Source organism: Doryrhamphus excisus, linkage group LG3 (assembly GCF_037039965.1).
Source record: "Doryrhamphus excisus strain RoL-2023G ecotype Guam linkage group LG3, RoL_Dexc_Guam_v1.1, whole genome shotgun sequence".
NCBI classification, from domain to species: Eukaryota; Metazoa; Chordata; class Actinopteri; order Syngnathiformes; family Syngnathidae; genus Doryrhamphus; species Doryrhamphus excisus.
The window spans coordinates 5,307,927-5,330,812 of record NC_136359.1 but is presented as its reverse complement, the minus strand read 5'-3'; the positions used below and the strand labels follow the sequence as shown (position 1 = coordinate 5,330,812).

The 22,886-nt window shown below is 40.6% G+C and overlaps 1 protein-coding gene across 1 annotated transcript in view; it reads left to right on the top strand.

The window, feature by feature from the left end:
• Nucleotides 1-20,487, top strand: part of LOC131127991 (uncharacterized) — a 42,437-nt gene extending 21,950 nt beyond the window's left edge. Inside the window, exons 7-20 of the mRNA XM_078789258.1 lie at nucleotides 6,489-6,626; nucleotides 6,710-7,029; nucleotides 7,103-10,033; nucleotides 11,171-11,365; nucleotides 12,046-12,134; nucleotides 12,620-12,835; nucleotides 12,910-13,059; nucleotides 13,153-13,252; nucleotides 14,212-14,343; nucleotides 14,448-14,534; nucleotides 14,752-14,850; nucleotides 16,063-16,104; nucleotides 17,830-17,862; nucleotides 19,816-20,487. Of these exons, the coding sequence (XP_078645384.1) occupies nucleotides 6,489-6,626; nucleotides 6,710-7,029; nucleotides 7,103-10,033; nucleotides 11,171-11,365; nucleotides 12,046-12,134; nucleotides 12,620-12,835; nucleotides 12,910-13,059; nucleotides 13,153-13,252; nucleotides 14,212-14,343; nucleotides 14,448-14,534; nucleotides 14,752-14,850; nucleotides 16,063-16,104; nucleotides 17,830-17,862; nucleotides 19,816-19,846 (4,563 nt within the window). The 3' untranslated portion in view covers nucleotides 19,847-20,487. The remainder of the gene's footprint in view (nucleotides 1-6,488; nucleotides 6,627-6,709; nucleotides 7,030-7,102; nucleotides 10,034-11,170; nucleotides 11,366-12,045; nucleotides 12,135-12,619; nucleotides 12,836-12,909; nucleotides 13,060-13,152; nucleotides 13,253-14,211; nucleotides 14,344-14,447; nucleotides 14,535-14,751; nucleotides 14,851-16,062; nucleotides 16,105-17,829; nucleotides 17,863-19,815) is intronic.
• Nucleotides 20,488-22,886: the final 2,399 nt, after the last annotated feature.

The following is a 22,886-nucleotide window of genomic DNA, read 5'->3' as shown; positions in this document are numbered from 1 at the left end:
TTTTCATAGGTAGACACAGACTTACCACTATCATGCTCGGTGTTAGCATGATAACGTTAGCATGTTAGCATTGCTTGCACGCTAACATAATCATAGTAGCAGTTTTAGCCATTTTCATAGGTAGACATATAGAAACTTACACTATCATACTAGATTTTAGCATGATTATATTAGCATATTATCATTGCTAGCGTGATAATATTATCATAGTAGCATTTTTTGCTGTTTTCATGGGTAGGCACTTATATAAACACATAGCACTATTATTTGAGGTGTTAGCATGCGACCATAATCATAGTAGCATTTTTAGCCATTTTCATAGGTAGACATAGACTTACCACTGTCATGCTAGGTGTTAGCATAATAACATTAGCATGTTAGCATTGCTTGCACGCTAACATAATCATAGTAGCATTTTTAGCCATTTTCATAGATAGACATATAGAAACTTACACTATCATACTAGATTTTAGCATGATTATATTAGCATATTACCATTGCTAGCATGCTAATATTATAGTGGCATTTTTTGCTGTTTTCATGGGTTACTTATTTGATCACTTAGCACTATCAAGCTAGCTGGGCCTTGGCATGCTAATATTAGCATAGTAGCATTTTTAGACACGTTTCACCTTTTTTTCTTGTAAATTTACGAGATTAAATTTTTATTTTAAATTCAGCTTTATTGTTAAAATCTCTCATTTTTTTCATATGAATGACTATAGGGAAAATGCGGGTCCCAGGTTGAGATCCCGTGCTTGAAAGTACATGCAGGTTTGTTCTGTGGTATTTCCCTTTGAGAAGATGGAGAAGAGGTTTTGTTAGCGAGACACTAGAGCTTTTGGCCATGAGAGTGTTTCATGTTTGCTTGTTTTCCAAACTTCCTCATCATCATTTCCCTCGCCCCATTCTCATTCTCTCCTCATATCTCTGTTGGGCTTTTGGGGAAGGGGGGGCGAGGAAGTAAACAAAACAAAACCTGATCCCGGCTTTGAGTGAGGGGAGCATCATGTGCTTCTTTTAGACAAACTTCTCTTCAACTTGCAAAGTAAGTGTTGATGATACTTCTGAGCCCATATGTGTGGAGTTTGTGTGTTTTAAGCGGGGCGGTGTCAGCCCGCTCTTTGCCACCCCATTTGCCGGAGCTGCACCGCTGTGACGCCAGACACATGTATAAATCAAAAGCCGCCTTGATGGATTCATCAGGGTGGCGGAAGCGTCGCCTGAGAAGCCCTCGCTCGCTGACTCTCTCTCTCAGCGGAGCGTTGAGTATGTAAGAGGGTATGCAAAGAGCCTAAATGGATAAACGCTTGATTAATTCTTTGCCGGGGATGTCGGCGACAGCAGGAAGTGTGTTTGCGCGGCGGCTTACAAGCACCGGGTGTGAGTTATGAGGCTGGAAGTTGTGTGCACCTGAGGCTGCTTGTGTGATGTGGTGACAGGTTGGGCTAAAGATTTGCTACCTGTGGAGCGGATTAGGACTTCCGACACATGTTTTTATTATGAACATACTATTTTAATTCCCTTAAGGGGGTAAATTCACGTCTCGCTGAGTTGCATAGTATTTGTGTGTGTGTTTTACCAATCCTCACAGCTGTATTTAGACCAAAAAAGGACTATATTTTACATATATAAAATTGCATATAATTTGGGATATATAAACTTATATATTTGGATTTAATATATTTCAATATATTGAAAGTGGCAATCATTTGTATATTATATATATAATATCATTTGTATAATATATAATATATTGTATAATATATGTACAAAAATATATTATTCCATGTATTTATAATATATAATGTGTTGGAAAATATAATGAAAAATAATATAATATAATACAACATATTTAAAGTAATATATTGATAATTATATTTTCTTTTCGTAAGGGTATAGTCACCTTTAAACTCCTATTACCCAATATAGTAGATATAATCAGAGATTATAATCACAATTAGCAGTTCCTTGTGTTTTTTTCCGGTACAATGTACTTCCTGCAGTGGCTATTGTCTCATCAATGTATTGTAATTACGGCTTTAAATGGGCTTACAATTGTACTACCCAAAATAGTCGACATTAAGTGTAAATAAGCCATTAAAGACATAAATAAAACGTATGTCTCACAGTAAACGTGTTCCGGAGGGGACCTTCGTGGCGAGCAACAACAAAAAAAAAACGTAATTGATGATGGCTGCAGGCTCTGTATGTGCCAAGGCTGTGTCAATATTAACCTGCGAGGATGAGGTAACGCATCGCTCCTCCATACATCCTTCTTCCTCTGCTTAATATGGCCGCCGTCAGTCCCATACATTGTAAACACTCACGTTTAAGTGTCTGACAAGGCCATTTCTCAGCATCGACATTGTGACGGGTGCAACAAAGCTTCCCAACCCCCATGCATTCACTCGCAAAAGTCTTCTTTACGGGTGACATGAACCTACCACTACACTTTGTGCACATGTAAGCACATTACGTGTTAGCATCAGCCTTTCAACGATGCTCATACAAACTTCCACCCCAGCTGTGTGCACACATGCACACACATAGAAAGATGGAGAGATGACATGCAGTGAGACAGTCTGGCTGCCATTTGGCTCTGAACAGAGTAAATTAGCCGTCATGTTGCCTTCACGCCACCTCCCGCTGCAGCTACACCAGATTGCATTTCCTTTGAAATTAGCAACATGTTGGCTAAGGATCGACTGATACATCAGGCTGATATTTGCGTTCTTTAACTTGAATCGATATCGGCCGATGTATTTTTCCGCCACATGATTTACAGACAGGCACATCCGCCAGGCAGCTTTGTGTTGCCGGAGGACCCCTCCCATACTGCAACAATGGTGAATCACAACAAGGGTATGTTTTCAACTTTGAATTAGCCTCTAATAGTTCAACTTAGTTGAAGTATTGCCATGTGTTTTGAAATAGGAAACATGAACGCCAATTTCATGCAATAATACCGTAAATTCCGGACTATAAGCCGCTACTTTTTTTCCCAAAACTTTAAACCCTGCGGCTTATTCAGTGATGCGGCCAATTTATGTAATTTTTCTAACGGCCGCCAGGGGGCTTTCGAGTAGAAAAGGTAAGATTAAGACCGGTGGAATATATGCCTCGAGGAAGACTTCTTGTCTCGTGCATAAATTAAATTAGCGCGAACATACCCTCATCATGGAAAATGCAAAAAGAAAGGCATATGACGCAGCTTTGAAGCTAAAAGCAATGGAGCTGTCCGATAAAGAAGGAAACAGAGCTGCTGCACATAAACTTGGCATAAAGGAATCGATGGTGAGACGCTGGAAACGGCAGCGGGAAGAACTGGATCAATGTAAAAAGACGAAAAAAGCTTTTAGAGGTAATAAAAGCAGGTGGCTGTGTTGCTAGCATGCTGTTACCATGTTGCTACCGTTTTACTGCCCCGTCACAGGCACCGTTTGTGAAGAAAGTTATATTATTATTATTGTTAAGTTATATTAAACTGTGTTTATGTGTGAGGACGTTTCACTCATGAATCTCGTTCAACGTCCTTGCCTAATTGACTACGTAAGCGCTGCCACCTAACCATCGGAGGTTTCAATTCAAATCAGAAATGAACCTTTGCCGTGTCTGCACTTGAATAAATACCATATACAGCAAGGGGTCTCAAACACGCAGCCCGCGGGCCAAATGTGGCCCGCAGGACACTAGTTTGAGGCCCCCGCCATGATATGAAAGTTTGATATGGATGCTGTATGGTATCATGTACCCAGAAAAAATTATTACGTTTGATTAATGTTCATGTTAAAGGTTAAATAACTGTTAATAGTTATCCTCCCTATCCGTGTGGAAGTGGTAAGTTTTTGGCCAAGTAAGTTTAAAGGAAATAACTTGAAGGCTACCGTTTAGGTCGCTAGCTCTCTAGTTTGCGAGTTAGCATGTGTCTCAAGACCCTGCAGTTGCACAATATGTTGTAAATAAAAAGAGTATAAATGTGACTATAGTCGTGTTTTGTCATGTCTACAGGGCTCTAATAATGCTTTGTTAATTTTAATATGAAAAAAATAATTTGTCTACCCACCAACTATATGTGGTTTCTTAAGTTTTTATTATTTGCCGTTTTATTATTATTATATTTATTTATTTATTACTGATTGATTTTCTTTATTCTTGATTTGTTTATTTATTTTTCATCTTATTTTGTGGAGAAAAATAAAAAGTAAGATATTTGAGAACAGTGGAATGTTTTATCAGAGGTTTTCTTTTAGAAAATTGGAACCAAAGCGAAGTTTTTACATGTTTTTTGTTTTTAATAAATGCGTTTTTTGGGGGGTTTTTTTGAAAACCGGATGCGGCCCAGTCTCACCCAGACCATAGCTCCAGTGGCCCCCAAGTAAATTGAGTTTGAGACCCCTGATATATAGTCTATGATAAATGCCTAAAAATATCCATATCATACTTTTTAATATCGATACAGTATCGTGGAATGAAGTATCGCGATATATATCGCCAAAACGATATTTTCTTACACCCCTACTTAGAACGTGTTAAGCATGTTTCCTATGCCATAACTGCAAAAATATTATATCTATTACTATTGAATCCTACTTTGCAGAAGTTCACTTATCACAGTCGGTCTGGAACCAATTCACCGCAGTAAACGAGGGACGACTGCATACAGGAATTTATTGAGATTAGAATTCCACATTAGTTTTACTCTTAACTACCTCATTTAGTTTTCAAGCTTTTCCACAGCTCTGTAAAACCAACAGTAGTACAACAGATCCAAATAAATAAATGGAGCAAATATGTCTTCAAGCAATCCTGGCTTTGCAAAAATGTTGGCTGCCATAAACGCAGTTGTTAATCATTCCAAAAAAAAAAGAAAACAATCGCTAAAATAACTTTTGCTTGACAATCCCAACAATCCATTAATGCAACTTTTCCATCCATCAGTCGCCGCGTGTGCCAGCGAATTACCATAATCTGTGCATGGTGGCAGCTTTAAGAGCAAACATTTAATTGCCAGCCCATAAATCACAAAGTGTCTTTGGGTGCACTTTGTGTCTCATCGCCACAGATGACAATAATAAATGGTGTTTATAATAGTCATCTGATTTTTCTTCACACATTAGATCCCACATTATCTTTATTTTCAACAGTTAAATACTTGGCATGATATTTCTTCTTGCCATTATGACTTTATTCTCATATTTCCACACACACACATATATATATACAAAAATAAAGTAATTATAATGCTTATGATTAATTAAATATATTTATCACAATAAATAAATATGGATATATATATATATATATTCTTCATATTTATATTTCTTATATACGTATATTTTATTCATATTTATTCTTGTGATAGTGTAACTTTTACGTAAGGTAATTTTCCAAAAATTACATTATTTTTGTCTTTTTTCTTTAATATTTTAACTTTATGGTACATTATGTTATGTTTTTTGTTAGATTATGCTGAATATTTTTACTTAATTCTTGTAAAATTACTGCTGATTTTGCTATTGTTTGTATATATATATACAAAAATAAAGTAATTATAATGATTATGATTAATTATATTTATCACAATAAATATGGATATATATATATACATATATATTCTTCATATTTATATTTCTTATATATATTTTCTTCATATTTATTCTTGTGATAGTATAACCTTTACGTAACCTAATTTTCCAAAAATTATTTTATTTTTGTCTTTTTTCTTTATTATTCTTTTTTCTTTAATATTTTAACTTTATGCTATATTATATTATGTTTTTTGTTAGATTACGCTGAATATTTTGACTTAATTTTTTTAAAATTACTGCTGATTTTACTATTTTTGCTGTTTTATTTTGAAATTCTATTTTTAAAATGTGCCGCGGGCTAACGGCCCCCGGGCTGCACTTTGAACAGCACTGACAACGAGAACAACGTCACAAGTGGGACAGGAAGACACAAACGTTAGCAACACTAGCATCGCTATGTGAGCTAGAATGCTAACATTACACTCACATTTTAACAGCAACGTCATGCTAGGTCAGCATATTTGCTGCCAATGAACAATTGTCAGAGCTTTTTGTTTATATATAAGTACACTCGCTTCACTCGCTAAAAAAAGGATAGTAAGGATAATTCATAATGCCGCCTACAGAGAGCATACTAAAAATGACAAGAAAAAGAAAACTTAAACTATATTAGAAAGCAGGAAGTGAACAAATGTAACAGTTACTGATTGTAAAAGTACCAGATGGAGGGGTAGGATTTAATAAGCTTTGCTTCTTCCTACTCCTTTTCGACATGTGGAACTGGGAACTGATTATGTGATGCATTCAATTGTAATCTGATGCATGTTCAAATGAAATTAAACCATTACCATTAACAAGTAGTAAAGCCTGCTACTGTATATATAATAATAGTACATAAAATAATAATTGATCGTTAATGTTGACTGTTCATCTTGCATGCCTTGGTCATCCTTCAAGCACTGGCGTGATTATGAAGATGCATTGAAGTCATTCTGTAATCGACACCACTACGATGGACTGTTGGTTCTCCTGTCGCTTGATCCTCCCCGCCAACAGGTGGCAGTCTACTCCAGCAACACAGACCTCCTCAACCAGGTGAAACAGCAGCAAGACCCCCACAATTAGAGATTTCTGATTTCTAAATTTTCCAACTGGGGTATCTGTTATATCTATTTCAGATCTGCTGCGAGTTGGAAGAAACGTGTAGTTGGTCTCTCTCAGGTGAACTAGAGGACAGGGCGTGTTTCCAGGTCTATCACGTCCCTCTAAATACCGCAACTACTTCGGGTACCTCTCTGCTGGAAGAGGAGGTGCGTTGCCTCCTCAAGGAGTTTATGGATCACCGGTGCTCCGTGCTGGCCTGTCACCCGAGCAGCAGGACGTCCTCCACCGAAGGTGTGGCCGGGAGCGTGGAGTTCTCGCAGGGATCGTCTGGCATCAATGACATGGATGGCTCTGAAGGTGAAGGAGGCAGTGGAGCTGTGGTAGCAATAGAGAGGTAAGTAAAACCAAGAACATTCAGGTCCTAAAACCAAGTTGAGGTAGCTTCATAATGAATTCTGTTCCATTAGGGGAGTCGCAGAAGGTGAGGAGGACATGGCAGGAGTGGGAGCAATTGGAGAGCTTCCAAGCCCTGATAGTGGTATGAACACCATCCGTAGCAGCCGGTCCTCCAAGGAGAGTTCGGTATTCCTCAGTGATGACAGCCCAGTTGGCGAGATTCTTGGTGCTGGTCCTGGAGGTGTCCTGATGAGGAACCCCTCTCCTCTGGGCTTATCTTCTCTCTCCCCTCCTGTGCCCCCCGAGAGGAGTCGCCGCCGCTCCAGCAAAAAGAGGAGTGACCACTTGGATCAGTTTAGTTTTGATGCGCTTCATCCACAGCCCATTCTTCCAAATCCTGGAGGAAAATTAGATGATGACAGACAAACGGCGGGAAGTTCAAGTCTGTCGGAATACGAAGAACTAAATCTACTGGATTTCTCTGCACCCAGTTCTTTGGGCGGCCTCGAAAGTCGTCAGTCTTCAACTGATCCTGATGGTCAAATGCATGGTGTCGAGATGATGGACACCGTTGTTCCTCCGACTCCGGTTAACAGTCTGGTAGGCGGTCACCCATCCAGCAGTTGCAGTGTCAGGTTCTTCCCTGAGGATGTGGTGGAGAGGATAAGTGGCCTGCAGCACAAGGACAGCGTCTCGTCGTCCTTGTCTGAAACCTGGGAGGAACTTGGTTTTGACCTACCTTCCTCCAATGACACATGGAATAGAACCAGAGAGAGCCCGCAGAACCTGGAAGAAGTAAGGCGCAGAGATCCAGAAGGTGGTCCGACATGTAGGAAGAGGGAAGCGAGGTCACAGAGGGACTTGAGCCTCGAACCGCAACTTAGTCTGATCACTGAGCAGACAGACTCACAAGATAACTGGCACCCAGATTCCGTACTGAGGGATCAGTGGAACTCCATGACTGTGGCTGATCTGCAGCTGACTCCACCAGATGAAGAAGTAGGTAGAAAAGGCAAAGAATGTCTCTTTGGAGCGAAAGAAACAACCTCTCAGAAAAAGAAAACCATCCCAATCACGTTAACACCTGACACCTCTAAGGAGGATGATGAAGAGGCACAGGGGAAAACAGGAAGTGGTCAAACACTAGACTTCTGGACCTACTCTGCACAGAAGGGCTTTCTGAAATCCAACAGTGGAACCACAACCTCTTACCCTGAATCGCTGGATATGTGGAACATGACCATTCGGGATGACAGTTTCTCCCCTCAAACCACCCCTGAAAATTTCTCCGAAGGTTCCGGGTCCTTCAATGGAGTGACTTCCAATGCAGGGGCCGGCACTTTTGTGGAAAGTCCACAGGGATTTTCCTACGGTGGTATGGTGATGTGGAACACTACCATTCAAGAGGACAGTTCCTCATCGGCAAGCCCAGAAGGACCCGGAAATGACTCTAGGGGTCACACTGGTTTATGGGATGCACAGGATACCAAGTGGAACGGTCAACAGCAGAATGTCAAAATAGTTATAGAGGGGGAAGAAGGTCAAATATCAGCCACAAGCGACCTTGTTTCTGTTCCTCGCATGGTCATCTCCACCTCAGAGTATGATAACGTAAGAGCCTGCAGTCGGTCATCCTCCCCTGAAGCCCTCAATAGTCCTGCTGATATGATTAAACTCGAAGAGCAGTCCAGCCCGTTTATTGCGGTGACTAAACCCACTGATGAAAGGACAAGACGGATTCAATCCGATCTGGGAGTTTCAGACAAAGTGTTTCTTTTTGAAGGACAAACTGAGTCGAGTGACAAGAGTAACAATGACTCACTTGATCAACCGAGTCTTGGTTCTCCGTTTATTCTAGTTGATGACTCTCATGCAGAGGATACTTTATCCCTAAGTCCTGGACCGTCCCCACCATCCAGCAGTCTACCAAGTGTTCCCCACATTGACAGCCAAAGCAAAGAAGGTCCGACGGAGGGTTCCGCAAAAGATACCGTATCACTGAGCCCCGGTGGGGACAGAGACACCCTTAAGTCGAGCCCAGACAGCCTTCACCCAGGCAGTCATGACGAACTCCGCTCGAATTCTGACGGGGATTCTTCATCAGGCCTAGAAATGGAATACATTATCGTTCCCGGTACAGTAAAGGAAGCGGAGAGGGAACGAGGGCACAGGCCCACAGGATCAAGAAAAACCATGGAGACTTTTAGCATGCTGTCTTATGCTGCTTCGGTGCTGAAGGCTCAAACTCAGGAGACCACACAGAAAACCAGACAAACCCAAGTTACCAAAAAATTCCAAACAGAACATGAAGCCGAGTCATCTCAGACGTTCAACCAAACCCATCCCCCTCGAACTAAAACTGAATCTTTTCACCAGTCCGAGTCAAAGCAAGAAATGAAAGAAGGGAACTACGAGGACACACCGAGCAGCATGGGCAGAAGCATGTCGCCGTCGCTAAGACATCCTTCCGATCACTTCCTAAAAACCAGAGAGGAGGTTTATGTTCATTCCCAAATTTCAATGGAAGACTCTGATTCAGACAACGGGCGGTCACCGGCCGCCACAACTCCACCGCCGCATCCTACTTCACCGGGTAACTTCCATGTTTGGAGGCCTCCTTCACCAAGGCATGATACCCCCCAGTCATCATGCGACTCCCGGTCACTGAGCAACAGCTCCGCATCCCACACCAGCTCTTTAGCTGGCACGCCTGTGAGTGAGTCGGGAGGCCCGCGCGACAAAGCCCTCGGATTACCCTTTTCTGGAGATTTAATGGAGGAGGAGAATGATGAAGATGAGGCGGATGTAGATCAGCCAACGTCCAAGTTGAGCTCCCATGACCTATTAAGTTTCACCGAGGAACTTGTTGGAGGTGGTCAACTGGAGCCCACCGGTGGAATGTTCCAAGAGGACATCCTGGATTATTATGGACATGCTGAGAGGACTGATGGTAGCTCAGCTGAACACCAAATCGGAGATCACCAAAGCTCTCCGGTTTTAGGGTAAGTGTTGCATATCTAGTCGTCCATTTTCTAAACCGCGGGGGTCCACCCTGGACTGGTCGCCAGCCAAAAACATTCATTCATTCATTCATTTTCTACCGCTTTTTCCTCACGAGGGTCGCGTGGGGTGCTGGAGCCTATCCCAGCTGTCTTTGGACGAGAGGCGGGGTACACCCTGGACTGGTTGCCAGCCAAAAACATTCATTCATTCATTCATTTTCTACCGCTTTTTCCTCACAAGGGTCGCGGGGGTGCTGGAGCCTATCCCAGCTGTCTTTGGGCGAGAGGTGGGGTCCACCCTGGACTGGTCGCCAGCCAAAAACATTCATTCATTCATTTTCTACTGCTTTTTCCTCAAGAGGGTCGCGGGGGTGCTGGAGCCTATCCCAGCTGTCTTTGGGCGAGAGGCGGGGTACACCCTGGACTGGTTGCCAGCCAAAAACATTCATTCATTCATTTTCTACCGCTTTTTCCTCAAGGGTCGCGGGGGTGCTGGAGCCTATCCCAGCTGTCTTTGGGCGAGAGGCGGGGTCCACCCTGGACTGGTCGCCAGCCAACAACATTCATTCATTCATTTATTCATTTTCTACCACTTTTTCCTCACGAGGGTCACGGGGGTGCTGGAGCCTATCCCAGCTGTCTTTGGGCGAGAGGCGGGGTACACCCTGGACTGGTCGCCAGCCAAAAACATTCATTCATTCATTTTCTACCGCTTTTTCCTCACAAGGGTCGCGGGGGTGCTGGAGCCTATCCCAGCTGTCTTTGGGTGAGAGGCGGGGTCCACCCTGGACTGGTGGCCAGCCAAAAACATTAATTCATTCATTCATTTTCTAGCGCTTTTTCCTCACGAGGGTCACCAATTAACCTAGCATGTTTTTGGAATGTGGGAGGAAACCGGAGTACCCGGAGAAAACCCACGCATGCACGGGGAGATCATGCAAACTCCACACAGAGATGGCCGAGGGTGGAATTGAACCCTGGTCTCCTCGCTGTGAGGTCTGCGTGCTAAGCACTCGACCGCCAAAAAACATGTTTACATGGTTACCAGTCAAGGTTAACCAGTCAATATGCCGCCTCTCACCCTCAAAGTCGGCTGGAATAGGCTCCAGTCTTACAAGGTGTTTATGTACTCGCTAGGACTGAAAAGCAGGAAAACGACGACATCAGACGGAGTGCCTCTGACATCTACGCAGAGTTTACAACCGACGCCCCCGCACCGACACACCGACCCGAGAGCTACTCTGAACCTCGTTGCAGCCAATACGAGCAGACTGACAGGCATGATCACGCTCAGTATGTTCCCGAGGGATACGCCCACTTCCTTATGTCACGGTCAGTTTGATTGTACGTTGACAAAGTGCCTTCTGTTTCTGTTTCGCTTTTTCAGTTCAGTTATTTAATACCGGATTAATCACGCCAAAATGTCAAAGTTTGTGTGTGTGTGTGTGCATTTATATGAGTGTGTGTGTACTGCTGCTTAATGATGCTCCTTGTTAACAGTTGTATCATGGGACGCTTTGGCCCCACTTTGTAATTCTCATGACCCGCCCCCTCTGTGGGGTACGCAACCCTCCCCTGTCTTTCTTTGTGTTCTTGCGCGATTGTGTGTGTGCTCACCCTAACATACACACATGGTCATGTGACCTATAGTGGAGAAGCTGGTTGATGCTGTGGCTAGAGATCTACGGTAGGTGTCCAAATAAGATACTAATGTTTCTAATTTTGTGTATCTAATCCCTGTTGTTAGTGGGTGTTATGCTGATCAGATGGGCTGGGAGAGTAAAAGGGGGCGAGGGGGCAACAGTGTTCAGTATTGTTCCCCCATCCCACGTGCGCTCTTGACTTGCTTTGTGTTGGAAAAAATAAGACAAAGTAGAAAGGCTGCTCTTCTAGATGGATGGCTAGATGATGCTGTTTGGCTTCTATGGCGTCGTATTGTGTGTGTTTCTGGCTGCCGCGCTCATGGTGATCGCCGTTGTCGTTTATGTCCTGGATCATGATTGTGTGCACAGCTCCCATCGCGAGGACGGAGCAGCAGCGATGATGACGATGATGGGGAGGACCTCCAGTGAGGAGGTGGAGGACACTGAGAACAGGGAAGGTAAATAAAAACATTAATTACACTTGTTTTTGATTTAGCACTCTTAGCATCATATATATATATACTATATATATATATATATATATATATATATATATATATATATAGCATCAAACGTTAAATTCATTCATTCATTTTCTACCGCTTTTCCTCACGAGGGTCGCGGGGGTGCTGGAGCCTATCCCAGCTGTCTTTGGGCGAGAGGCGGGGTACACCCTGGACCGGTGGCCAGCCAATCACAGGGCACATATAGACAAACAACCATTCACACTCACATTCATACCTATGGACAATTTGGAGTGGTCAATTAACCTAGCATGTTTTTGGAATGTGGGAGGAAACCCACACATGCACGGGGAGAACATGCAAACTCCACAGGGTGGGAATTGAACCCTGGTCTCCTAGCTGTGAGATCTGCGCGCTAACCACTCGACCGCCGTGCCGCCCACTAAAGTGTCATTTTAAACTTTATTTCCTTGGGACAGACCCTCCCTCGTCTGCAGATGTGTCGGCCGGCTCCAGTCAGAGGAGGAAGCTGGTAGCTCCGCCCATGAACGTGTCGCTGGACCGCAGCGAAGGCTCCCTGCTTTCGGAAGACGCCTTGGACACAGAAGAGGAGGACGAGGCTTTGGACACTGGTGATGATCTGGATGTCAACATCGAGGAGCTGGACACGTCTGATGACGAGTTTAATGCACAAGGTTGAGACGAGTTACGTGTAAACGCCGTCTTATCGATGACATTCTCTCATGTTATTCTTCTATTCGTCCACAAGGGGACTCTGAGAGCTCCGGTGTGGCAGCAGGAGCTGCAAGCGGTGGAGCAGATGATGGCCGACTGTGGAGGAGCGTTGTGATTGGAGAGCAGGAGCATCGCATTGACATGAAGTGCATTGAGGCTTATAAGAGAGTCGTCTCTCATGGGGGTAAAGACACTTAACGCCTCTTGACGTCCCTCCATCTTTGTTTTTATGTGTTTATAAAGGACGCTGACGTGTGTGTGTGTTTGCGCACATCAGGTTATTACGCTGAACAGAACGCCATCATTGTGTTTGCGGCCTGCTTCCTGCCGGACAGTGACTGCGACAACTACCACTATGTCATGGAAAACCTGTTTTTGTAAGTAAAACTCACTCCATCAAACATAGAGGGGCAGTGGAGCTCATTCTACAAAGGACTCCTCCAGTTCCGTTCCTGCAGTTTTTTTTTTTTTTTTTTGTTTTTTTAATTAATCTCATTATGTATTGACACATTTTTTTCCCACATGGACGCTGTCTCCCATAGGCGTATTTATATGTGAAAAAAAAAATTTTTGCACAAAAGGCAAAAAGCTGTGATGATGCAACGCCACAATAGGGGAGCTCATGTTTGGTGCAGTTTTAAACAGCCACAAGGTGGCAAAAGTGCATTTTCTAAGAGCTTGGCATGCATTGAAGGGAAATGTTAATTCATGAACACGAGTGCACATGTAAATAATTCATGGTGTTATATTCATTCATTTTCTACCACTTATCCTCACGAGGGTCGCGGGGGGTGCCGGAGCCTATCGCAGCTGTCTTGGGGCGAGAGGCGGGGTACACCCTGGACTGGTGGCCAGCCAATCACAGGGCACATATAGACAAACAACCATTCACACTCACATTCATACCTATACCTGGACTATAGGGGTGTTATTTCATGTCTCGAGGGCTCTAATAATGCCAATTAACCTAGCATGTTTTTGGAATGTGGGAGGAAACCGGAGTACCCGGAGAAAACCCACGCATGCACGGGGAGAACATGCAAACTCCACACAGAGATGGCCGAGGGTGGGATTGAACTCGGGTCCCCTAGCTGTGAGGCCTGCGTGGTAATTTCTCACAATTTGTAAATATGCAAGTTTTGTTTATTTTATGTTTTTATTTGGTTATATATTATTCATATTGCATGTTCTCTATTGGATCAATAAAATTTGTCCAAGTCTAAGCTGCATTCAGACTACCCTAAAGTATATACAAATGTACTTTCTATAGTATTGTCCCTTGACAACAAATTTAATACTTTTTTCATTTATTACTTGTAAATGTCTTCCTATTCAGGTACGTAATAAGCACCTTGGAGCTCATGGTAGCAGAAGACTACATGATCGTCTACCTCAATGGTGCCACGCCTCGCAGGAGGATGCCCGGCTTCTCGTGGATGAAGAAATGCTACCAAATGATTGACAGGAGGTATGGCGGTGCAGTATGTGTTTATTTATTGCATTATCACGTATCTGGAAATTAATATTGAGGAAAAGCGTTTTTTTTATATTTCTGACATTGTTCTCCTGCAGACTGAAGAAGAACCTGAAGATGTTCATCATTGTTCATCCTTCCTGGTTTATAAGAACATTGCTGGGCATCACCAGACCCTTCATAAGGTCTCAACAGCTTATGCACTGACATTTACATTGAAGCAAACTGATTGTTGTGAATTAAATAATGATTTGGAGTGCATGAAAAAGTGGAATAATCATCCAGCATTCTGTGACTATAGGAGAAATGTGTGTTTTATGTGTGGACCATTTAGAGAGCATCAATATCAATAATATATACTCAAATTATATGTATTTGTATTTTTTGTGTGTTTTTTTTCAGCTCAAAATTCAGCAGCAAGATAAAGTATGTTAGTAGTCTGCAGGAGCTCGGCCAGATCATCCCCATGGAATACGTCCACATTCCACCCAGCATCATCAAGTGAGCTCTCAAATACATGCACACCTTCATAGGTTCACCCGCTGCGTCTACATCAGGGGTCTCAAACTCAATTTACCTGGGGGCCACTGGAGCTAGGGTCTGGGCAAGGCTGGGCCGCATCAGGTTTTCCAAAAAAAAAAAAAAATGCATTTATTAAAAACAGAAAAATATACAAACTTTTTCAGTGCTTTGGTTCCGATTTTCTGAAAAATAAATAAACAAATTAAGAATAAAGAAAATCAATCAATCAGTAATAAATAAATATAATAATAATAATAAAACGATATATCGCGATACTTCATTCCACGATACTGTATCGATATTAAAAAGTATGATATGGATATTTTTAGGCATTTATCATAGACTGTATATCAGGGGTCTCAAACTCAATTTACTTGGGGGTCACTGGAGCTATGGTCTGGGTGAGACTGGGCCGCATCAGGTTTTCCCAAAAAAAAAAACGCATTTATTAAAAACAAAAAAATTTAAAAAACTTCGCTTTGGTTCCAATTTTCTACAAGAAAAGCTCTGATAAAACATTCCACTGTTCTCAAATATCTTACTTTTTATTTTTCTACACAAAATAAGATGAAAAATAAATAAACAAATCAAGAATAAAGAAAATCAATCAATCAGTAATGAATAAATAAATATAATAATAATAAAACGGCAAATAATAAAAACTTATAAAAAACACATAGTTGGTGGGTAGACAAATTATTTTTTTCAGATTAAAATGAACAAAGCATTATTAGAGCCCTGTAGACATGACAAAACACGACTATAGTCACATTTATACTCTTTTTATTTACAACATATTGCGCAACTGCAGGGTCTTGAGACATATGCTAACTCACAAACTGGAGAGCTAGCGACCTAAACGGTAGCCTTCAAGTTATTTCCTTTAAACTTAAATAGCCAAAAACTTACCACTTCCACACGGATAGGGAGGATAACTATTAACAGTTATTTAACCTTTAACATGAACATTAATCAAACTTAATAATTTTTTCTGGGTACATGATACCATACAGCATCCATATCAAACTTGCACGGGCCGCACTAACATTAAACGTTCATATCAAGGCGGGGGCCTCAAACTCGTGTCCCGCGGGCCACGTGTAATATGAACTGTGACCTAATAGTTCATAGTATGACCCAGCAACAAGCAACTGGACCCCTTTATATATATGTCTCACTCTGCTCTGCAAGGTATGATCAGCAGAGGGCTACACAAACATTTGCATGCATGAGGTAAAAAAAATAAAATAAATTACTAACCAGTCGTTAAAAAGTGAGTGTCATCCCCCCAAAATAACCAACCTTTGACTGTTAAACCCCCACCCTATTCCAGCTAGTATACAGTAAGAAATAATAAAGTAGTTTTTCATCCTCCCAACTTTCCCCAGCAGATGATCTTGAAGCTGCTGCTTTCACATCCAATTGTTCCCTATAGTGGCTTTAACAGCTTTGCACCACCTACCAATCATATTTTAACACTTATATTTATACTTCTATTTAAAGGGGACCTATTATGCTAATTTTTTTACCCTTTGTATTGGGTTATTGGCTCCTATAGAGCAGCTACTAGATCTTCCAGAATCTGCACCTATTCAAGCTGTATTTCCTTGGATTTGTGCTTCCCAAGGCTGCATGTTGGACAAGTGGTTAGCGCGCAGGCCTCACATCTTGGAGACCTGACTTCAATTCCACCCTCGGCCATCTCTGTGTGGAGTTTGCATGATCTCCCCGTGCATGCGTGGGTTTTCTCCGGGTACTCCGGTTTCCTCCCACATTCCAAAAACATGCTAGGTTAATTGGCGACTCCAAATTGTCCATAGGTATGAATGTGCGTGTGAATGGTTGTTTGTCTATATGTGCCCTGTGATTGGCTGGCCACCAGTCCAGGGTGTACCCCGCCTCTCGCCGGAAGACAGCTGGGATAGGCTCCAGCACCCCCGCGACCCTCGCGGTAAAAAAATGAATGAATTAATTAATACTATTATTACTATAATAATGACTAATATTATTACTATGGGGCGGCACGGTGGTCGAGTGGAGTACAATTCTACCCTCAGCTATGTTTGCATGTTTTCTCCGGGCATGCGTGGGTTTTCTCCGGGTACTCCGGTTTCTTCCCACATTCCAAAAACATGCTAGGTTAATTGGTGACTCCAAATTGTCCATAGGTATGAATGTGAGTGTGAATGGTTGTTTGTCTATATGTGCCCTGTGATTGGCTGGCCACCAGTCCAGGCTCCAGCACCCCCGGGACCCTCGTGAGGATAAGCGGTAGAAAATGAATGAATGGATGAATTGTGCTTCCCACCAAAACGGTCTGTTTTAATTTATTACAACGGACCGCCTTCAGGCACACCTCCGCTGTGATTGGTCACACGGCCAAAGTGCTTCCTAGCTACCAACGAACCCCACTTTCTAATATAGTGGGTATAGGAGATGATAATAAATGAATGAAGTATTTGGATAGCTAATCGAAAACCTCTGACTTAAAGCTCCTCCTACCTTGCCTACCCGAGGAGGAGCACTCATTGTCGGACACACTTTGTCAGAGGTACCACTGGCCTATAAGGAACACCGCTCCTCTGTGACATCACAAAGAACAGTTTTTGGTTTTTTTGCAATGCTCTCTAAAACCAAGCGTTTTCAGCCATCCCAAACCTCGTGCAAACTAACTACATTTAGAGGTCAGAAAAGTGGAAAAGGAATAATAATAATTATTATTATTATAATAATAGGTCCCCTTTAAAAGAAAAGGTTCCAGCTGGCCTTGTTTTGCTTCCTGCCTGCATTTGAAGCCACTTTCTACCCCATACAAGCCCCCAACCCCACAGTGCCCCCCTTTCCTTTGACCAACAATTAGGTCGCGCCCCAACACCCCCCCCAAAATGCCCCCTCTTCACGTGTTTACATTTCTCATTATCTTTCTCTTCTCTGCCCTACATTGTAATGCTACACTAGACTGGACACAGATTTGAAGGACACCGCAGGAAAGTAGGTAACTCTTTTCCACAACACCGTATGCATGTAAACACGTAAGCATGTATATGGTTATGCATGCCAGTAGGTGGCGCCTATAAATTAGCACTCCGATACTCAGCGGGTACGCGGTGTACAAAAACACATAAGCGCTGGCGTCTCTAATTAATGCCCGCTCAAAAAACTTGGGCATGTACAGCTGTGGTTGTAGGCAACTTCCCGATGTTGTTTTTACTAACTCCATAAAATGGCAGCTGCAGATTTACCTACCTCTACATGCGCTTCAAAAGGTTGGTATGGCTCCCCAGCTGTTGGTGTCAGTTACTCTGACTGATCATTGGTTCTCTTGCTTGAAGAGACCTACTTTTTACCTTTCCACTTTGCACCCCAAATTATTATATATTATTGTTAAAAAAATAACTGGTTAGAGTATATAATATGAGGTATAACAGCCTCTCTCAGATGATCTTCCTGGCGTCTGCGGGTTAGGTCAAGGATCTGACTTTGTCGGCATCCTCCTCTTAGAGCAGGGGTGGGCATTTTGCAGGAGTCAACATTTTGACTCACGGGCCGCATTGTTTATGTAAAAAAATTATATTTTTTATAGTATCTGTAAAAGTGTCATGCAATCTGCTATATGTGCACTTTGAGATCATATATTTGATGTAAAATGTGTTAATATTATATAATATATTTATTAAATTATTATTTATAATAATTTATTATTATATAATAATATAACATTATCATATATTATTATTATTATTATATATAATAATCAATTATTATTATTATTATATAATTATTATATATTATTATATAATACAATATAATAATTATTATTTATTTATTATGTAGTCATTATTATTATTAAGTGCTATATGTGCGCTTTGAGATCATTTATTTGATGTAAAGTGCATTATAAATTAAATTGATTATTATTATTATTATTATTAATATATAATATAATATTATTATTTTATAATACTTTATTATTATATAATAATATAATATATATATTATATATATAATAATGTATTATTATATAATATAATAATTATTGTTATTTATTTATTATGTAATTATTATTATTAATTAAGCACTATATGTGCACTTTGAGATTTGATGTAATGTGCATTGTAAATTAAATTGATTATGAGTATTAATAATAATAATATATATTATATATTATATATTAATAAAGTATTATATAATAATAATGTTATATTATATATTATTCGTCAAAGTTTGACTATATTATTATATTATTTATATATCTATTATTATATAATAATAAAGTATTATAAAATAATAATATAGTACATATATTATTATTATAAACAATAATTTATTATTATATAATAATAATTATTTATTTATTATGTAATTATTATTATTAATTAAGCGCTATATGTGCACTTTGAGATCATTTATTTGATGTAAAGTGCATTGTAAATTAAATTGATTATTATTATTAATAATAATTATTATAATATTGTATATTATTATAATTATTGTTATTTCATAATATGTTATTATAGAATAATAATATAATATTATGATATATATGTTGAGTTTAAATTAAATACTTTTGGAAAGAACGGACGGGCCGTATTCAAACACTTGGCGGGCCGGATGTGGCCCCCGGGCCGCAGTTTGCTCGCCCCTGTCTTAGAGGCAATAATGCAGACAAATCTGTCTCGTCCATGCAATTAAATCTTGGACTAAATCTTTGAGATGAGTTTGACTTTGAAACGTTACCTCCACCAAAATGGCCGACGTCCTGTGTGTTTTCAGGCTGTGGTCCTTGAGACTTTTTTTGTGCGTCTTGTCTTGTCATGATTTTTTTTTTATGCATTGGAGCCCTAATAATAATCATCAATAATCAAGAATGGCTCTTCCAGCGTTTTTTCGAGATCATTCCCAGTTATCCGCGGAGACACCTTTCCATTGTTTCTCCCTTTCCAGAGCTGACAGGAAGAGGAGTTTGGCCGTTTGACAAACAGCCCGATGGCCGCTTGTTGTCTTGTCTTGTCCCCTCGCTGTGACGTCACTTTCCACGGCAGAAAATAACAAGTGGGCCTCTTGGCATGAACGAACTAGAGACCGCATTTACTCGACCAGTGTCAAAAAGAAAAGCGCTCACTGGAATCCATTTATTAATATTTCAGGCTTTGTTCATTTCCCACTTGACAACTAAATAATCTTGACTCTCTCTTATGCACTAATAATATTTTGGACTATGTCAGAGTTTACATATATGTACATGAAACGACTGTACTGTACAAAACGTCCAGATGAATAACACTTAGATGATGCTGCTGTCCGTCTACAGTTAATCTTTCTATCACTGTGAACCTGTGAGGTCATTAAGGTAGCATCATAGCACTTGAATGTCTCTGCAGTGACTTGTGCATGCTTTGTGTGTGTGTGTGTGTGTGTGTGTGTGTGTTTGACGGGTATGGATGAAATATCGAACGCAAGTACTTCTATTTGTTATTCCACGGCCAAGTCAAATGAATATAAACATACCGGATGTCTTACTTTGTAACTGCTGGTTCGAAAAAACAACAACAACAAAAATCCACTTGACTGTTTTAAAGTTTCATTTCTTTACTGAGAACCTAAACAATAAAAACTTCGACCAAACTACTGAGCTCTTGTGTATTTTTTCCCCACATAAATTCCAAGTTAAATAAGAGTGAGTGAATAATACAACTAGTTGTGTACATACAGTATCGGGAAATGTGTAGCTTAAAGTCACAATAAGTAACAGTTCTTGGTAATATTGAAGCAAAAGCAATGAAGTCTGTAAAATTCAATAATTAAAAATTAAAAAATTGTTAACTAAAATGTTGAAAATGGTAATATTAATGATGATTATAATGATGGTAATAATGATAAAGATTATAATAATAATAATAATATTACAATGATAATAACAGGGGGAAACAAGACAGTGGCATGAACATGATTATATCTTGCAAAAAGTGGTAGGCATTTATAAGCTTTTGCTTCAACCTACTCCTTTTGGGCTTGTGATCAGATAGTTGAATACAAATGTAAATAATGGAAAGTTATATTTTGATTGATGTAAGAAATGCACTGCAATGCTTCATATATTTGCCCAAATAAATTTAAAAAAAATATATATATTGATGAGAGACATAATCAAATGTAAATATTTACTGCGGTTAATTGGTTCCGGACCCCACCGCGATAAAGGATGCAACTAAAAAAAATAGATATTTTTGTATTTATGGCATACAAATCCTGTAAGTTTTTTTAACATTAGAGTCCTAAAGGCGTGAAATAACACCCCTATAGTCACCTTTACATTTGTATTGCCCAATATAGTATAAAATAATCAGAAAAATAAGACATTCATTTTCTACCGCTTTTTCCTCACGAGGGTCGCGGGGGGTGCTGGAGCCTATCCCAGCTGTCTTCGGGCGAGAGGTGGGGTACACCCTGGACTGGTCGCCAGCCAATCACAGCGCACATATAGACAAACAACCATTCACACTTAACCTAGCATGTTTTTGGAATGTGGGAGGAAACCGGAGTACCCGGAGAAAAAACACGCATGCAATGTGGTGTAAACAAAGAATAATATAAATGTAAGGGCGACTATAGGGATGTTATTTCATGTCTACAGGGCTCTAATAATGGTAAAAATCCTATTTAGAGAGTCAGGCTTTCCATGCTCTAGCTATGAGAATATTCGATTTTATTCCTGTGATCTTTACATCTTTTTTTCCGTGAGTATTGTTTATTTTGACTTTATTCCTGTGATCTTCACATATTTATGATTTTTTTTCCCTTTACTAATGTTTATTTTGATTTTATTCTTGTGACATTATAACCTTTTACACAACTTAATTTTTCAAAAATTGCATTGTTGTTTTGTTTCTTATACTTAAAAAAAAATAATGTATTTTTACTTTAATACGCATGCACGGGGAGAACAGAGATGGCCGAGGGTGGGAATTGAACCCTGGTCTCCTAGCTGTGAGGAAAAATAAGACATATTAGACGTAAATAATGTTTTTTTGTGTGTTTCCCTGGACAGTATACTCCCTGTGGTGGCTATTGTCTCATCAATGGCAGTTTTAAATGGTTATACGCTTATTACTTAATACAGGAGACAATGAGAGGAAATAAAACATGTAGGAAGTAAATAAACACACATAATTAATGAGAGTTATGTTTTTCTTTCTATTTTTTCTTTTATTCATTTTCTACCGCTTATCCTCACGAGGGTCGCTGGAATAGGTGCAGATTCTGGAAGATCTAGTAGCGGCTCTATAGGAGTCCACAACCCAATACAAAGGGTAAAAAAAATGAGCATTTAGCGCGCAGACCTCACAGCTAGGAGACCAGGGTTCAATTCCACCCTCGGCCATCTCTGTGTGGAGTTTGCATGTTCTCTCCGTGCATGAGTGGGTTTTCTCCGGGTACTCCGGTTTCCTCCCACATTCCAAATGCTCATTTTTTGACCCTTTGTATTGGGTTGTGGACTCCTATAGAGCACTTACTAGATCTTCGAGAATCTGCACCTATTCCAGTTGTATTTCCTTGGATTTGTGCTTCGGTGGAATAGTGGTTAGTGGGCAGGCCTCACATCTTGGAGACCTGACTTCAATTCCACCTTCGGGCATCTCTGTGTGGAGTTTGCATGTTCTCCCCGTGCATGCGTGGGTTTTCTCCGGGTACTCCGGTTTCCTCCCACATTCCAAAAACATGCTAGGTTAATTAGCGACTCCAAATTGTCCATAGGTATGAATGTGAGTGTGAATGGTTGTTTGTCAGAATGTTTGCCACCAGTCCAGGGTGTACCCCGCCTCTTGCCCAAAGACAGCTGGGATAGGCTCCAGCACCCCCTGCGACCCTCGTGAAGAAAAGTGGTAGAAAATGAATGAATGAATGATTTTGGTTGGTTTGTTGTGCTTTGGATGTTTTTCATGTTCGAAATAAAGAAGTTGTTAACTGGACAGGAGCTAACTAATTGCTACCAGCAGTGATGAATACTTACTTTT